The 3,798-nt window shown below is 32.1% G+C and overlaps 2 protein-coding genes across 2 annotated transcripts in view; both read right to left on the minus strand.

The window, feature by feature from the left end:
* Positions 1-2,332: 2,332 nt before the first annotated feature.
* On the minus strand, positions 2,333-2,930 carry LOAG_02181 (hypothetical protein; the record flags this gene model as incomplete). The annotated part of the gene is made up of 2 exons (XM_003137719.1): positions 2,333-2,503; positions 2,814-2,930. The coding sequence occupies 2 exons, from the start codon at positions 2,928-2,930 to the stop codon at positions 2,333-2,335; spliced, it is 288 nt and encodes a 95-aa protein (XP_003137767.1).
* Positions 2,931-3,214: 284 nt separating this feature from the next.
* The window catches only part of LOAG_08933 (hypothetical protein), a gene marked incomplete at both ends in the record, with an annotated part of 2,400 nt that continues 1,816 nt past the window's right edge, over positions 3,215-3,798 (minus strand). Inside the window, one exon of the mRNA XM_020447831.1 lies at positions 3,215-3,344. Coding sequence (XP_020301977.1) covers positions 3,215-3,344 — 130 coding nt within the window. The remainder of the gene's footprint in view (positions 3,345-3,798) is intronic.

Here is a 3,798-nt window from a genome sequence, read left to right on the forward strand (position 1 = left end):
AAGGAAATCCTCTCTTTCCCGGTTCACTTTTTAGCGGAAATGAAGCACTTTATTGAATTCTTATTATTACATACTTATCATTAAATCTTTGTTTATGATATGACATTTAAAATTTTAGGCGTTTAAAAAGCGAAAAAAATAGTCCAATTTTCTTGGAACTTGCACTTGCCATTTGAGAAATTTTCCCAAGCCTGATCGCAGAAAGAAAATATTTCTTGTTGCACGTTACTGTCACTGGAGAATGTTGCTTAGCAATCCCAGAATTAAAACCAAAAAAAGTACATTTAGGATTTCGACTGGAATCACAAAGCCAAGTGACTAATTCCTTAGTACAGCTTTCCTCTTCGAAAAACTTCAATTTAAACTTCTAGCACTGAATAATGAAAATGAAACAATCAAAATGTTTACATGTAATTACGATAAACCCACCGGAAAGGGATGAAAAACTTTACACAATGGGATATAGGGATGGCTTACACTTGTTGATAACCAGCAAAACAAATGTACATTCATTAGCTTTTCAGAGTACCAAATATACAGGATTAATCAACAGCGACACTCATCAACAGGCGATTTTATGAAGGAACAATCGCTGAAAAGTATTGCAACTATTCCATTGTGGTATGTACAAAAGAGAATTTTTCTTAATAAAAGGGATAACACTCATTCAGCATTACTAATCCTAACATATCTGAGAAGTCTATTTATGTAATATACTCCCTTTCAATTACTTAATCCGGACACCAAAATTTGCATGGCATATTTCCTAAATAAGAAAAAAAAACATTCGGAAATGAATTAAGAGCTAGCAAAAAAAACTGCACTTCAGTTTTTGCAGATCTGGGATAAGCTAACTCAGTGGTATTAAGGCTCGTTTACATATTCTGATCTTGTGGACAACAGACTTCGCCACTAACTAATGAAGGAGAAGAAAAATGAAAAGAAGAAAATTTCAGGAGTCATTCAAACATCATACGGTATTGACCAAAAGCAAAAATTTGAGATGATCTGTTTCAGTATGAAAAACTTTGTTATGAAATCATTCTGGCAATGACGAAGAGTAAACAAAGGAATGCTTCAACATGACAAACTCTTAAAGAGTGAAATTCCGAACAACTGATAAGGTTTACAAATTAGTCCACGAACAAGAAAAACTTGAGAACTGTACAGTAATGGAAACTCGCTTATTCAGTGTAACATGTATGATCCTCAAAATATGCGAAGATCATTAATAATGAGAACATATTTAAAAGAAGAAATTGATTAATGTTTATTCACGCGCAGTGCGCTAAAATATAAGCAGAGAAAGGCTATGGTAAACATAACTAAATAAAGATAAGCTGTTTGGTTTATATTGCAAACCTGTGAATAACAAAATTGAATTTAAGCAACAAACACATCAGCTAAACAAGTACTGGAGTAATTAATGTAATGTAATAATTATTGAAAACAGAGGAAATGTGAAGTTAATGATTGAAATATACTGTCAAAATATGCAGGCAAGATTCTCTTGACTTATGTAGACTTTTTTTTCTAAAATGTGAAGCGCAATGCCAATGGCAAAGTCGAATGAAACCTTCCATTACAAAAAAATATATTACAGTATAGTGAAATATGAATAAAGCTCATCATTTTAAACTAAAATGAAAGGGATAGCCAGTAACAAGGAAAAAAAATCATCAATGAATGTACTTTTTCATCAGGAATTAAGTGAAATTGTAACGATTTTTAGTAACATCATCTTTTATAAACGAATCGAAAAGATCGTAACTATAATGTATACATTATTTTGAAGGACTGGGTGGACGACAGATAGCCATTATGATCTTTCCATACTCATATTTGAAGAAGATAAAACTATTTGACAGGTTCGTACACAAGATCTTCGAACACCATCTATACGGCGATAATACACTATGTTTGGATGAAAACAGCTGTGGTAAAGAAGCATAAGAAAAAATCCCTATAAGAAACAAAAAGTATATTCCTACTGTTATATACTCTTTATACGGTAAAGTACTGTGCTTATTTATCCATAGCCATGGTTAACAGAACTTGAAAATAATGAGAGTTCTCGAACTACAGAAGAATAAAAAGTCATAGTGTTTAGTCATTAGGGAATAAAAATTAAAGAAAAAAAGTGCTGTTTGAAGGAATAAAACCAGTCAATCTTTTATACTTTTACCAAATAGTATAAGTCTAAAAGCAAAAACGAACTAGGTGCTATTCAAGCAATTCATCTAAGAATAGAGATATTTTGACAAGCAAGGCTCTGATACAAAATAATTACTTTGAACAATCAAATTTGCTGCTGGATTATTAATCAAGATCTTCACATGCAAAAAATTACAACGATTTCGATTGCTTCAGTGCTGTACGCCACAGTATATCTGTAACGTGATCGACCTTCAGCCATGTTATATGGAGCAAAAAAGTGAACAGCTGCACAAATTACAATCAACCCCACTTCCATTGATTTGCTATTAGATTCTGTCTCAAAAGGCTAAAAACAGAAAAAAAGAATGACTTAGGCAAATATATGAAGATTTATGAATCAGGAATATAGATTCGATTTTGAAGCAATAAGTCAGAAGATTACCTGCAAGAGGACAATGTGTCCAATGGATATCATGAAATGTATTACAAATACAGCCAATATCCAATATTGATACTCAAGTATGAAGAGCACAAAACATATATATATCGTGAAGATACTGGAAAATCCGCCATAATAACTGAAATTAAATCGCGAAAGGTAGCAGATTCAATTATTTTAATTCTAATTAGTATTGCTGTTGAATAATGAAATCAACCTGTATTAAAGTGCCGCTAAGAGTAATATTCTCTTTATCAGGTCGATTCAACCGCAAGCTCCGATGCTGAATGACAAATGACCAGCAAGACAACAGAGAAAATGAAATTGAAACCATCTGCATCAACACAAAAAAAAGTCAAATGTTACAGCACCGGTAGAAATCAGAAATAAGCTGATAAAAGTGGAATATAAGCTATGAGAAACTGGTAAATAAAAAGTGCGTTGTTTTTCATACAATAGTGCTGACGATTTGTTTATCAAAGTGTAGGGAGCATTCATTTAGTAAGACACATTCCCTGCTTTCATAACAGAAAGCCGAAAACCAGAAAACTGTTCAGACAAAGTGAATTATTAAGCATTTGTTCATGATTTTTTCATTTTTTCATGAACTTCCATAATTTAAGCTAGAGGTGAAAACATACTCCATTTAGGAAAATTATTCGATGGATTGAGTGAATAAAATGCATGAACCAGTGCAACACCTTGAACAAGCATCTGAGGTACTGATTCCAAAAAAGCTTCAAAAAATCTAAAATCAACTGAATAATAAAATGCAGCTGTAGTCAATTAAAATCACTTACAGTGATACTAATTTTAAGGGCAAATCTTCATGAAGACATTAGATTTTTCCTTCCATAATTTTCTAGAGAGCATAAAACATGATGTTTAGGAAGAAAAAAAAAAGAAATATAACCTTAACAAAGCCGCATCCCTTCCTGCCTGAATCATAGTCATATATGAAGACAACTTTTCACTTCTCTTTTTAGCCACTCGAAATTTTATTGCGGCTAAAATTGCTTCCACATAAGAGATTACTGGATTGACCTAAACAACTGAGATAAATAATGCGTGGGCTGATCTTATCGGAACCAAGAGATTTAAAATGTTTGTGATGAGTCTTCAAAGTAATGAATACAAATACCACATCTAAAACTCAACATATTTACAGTTTCTTCAAAATAATAATAATGCCGAAATAGATT

Source organism: Loa loa (genome assembly GCF_000183805.2).
Source record: "Loa loa unplaced genomic scaffold supercont3.123, whole genome shotgun sequence".
NCBI classification, from domain to species: domain Eukaryota; kingdom Metazoa; phylum Nematoda; class Chromadorea; order Rhabditida; family Onchocercidae; genus Loa; species Loa loa.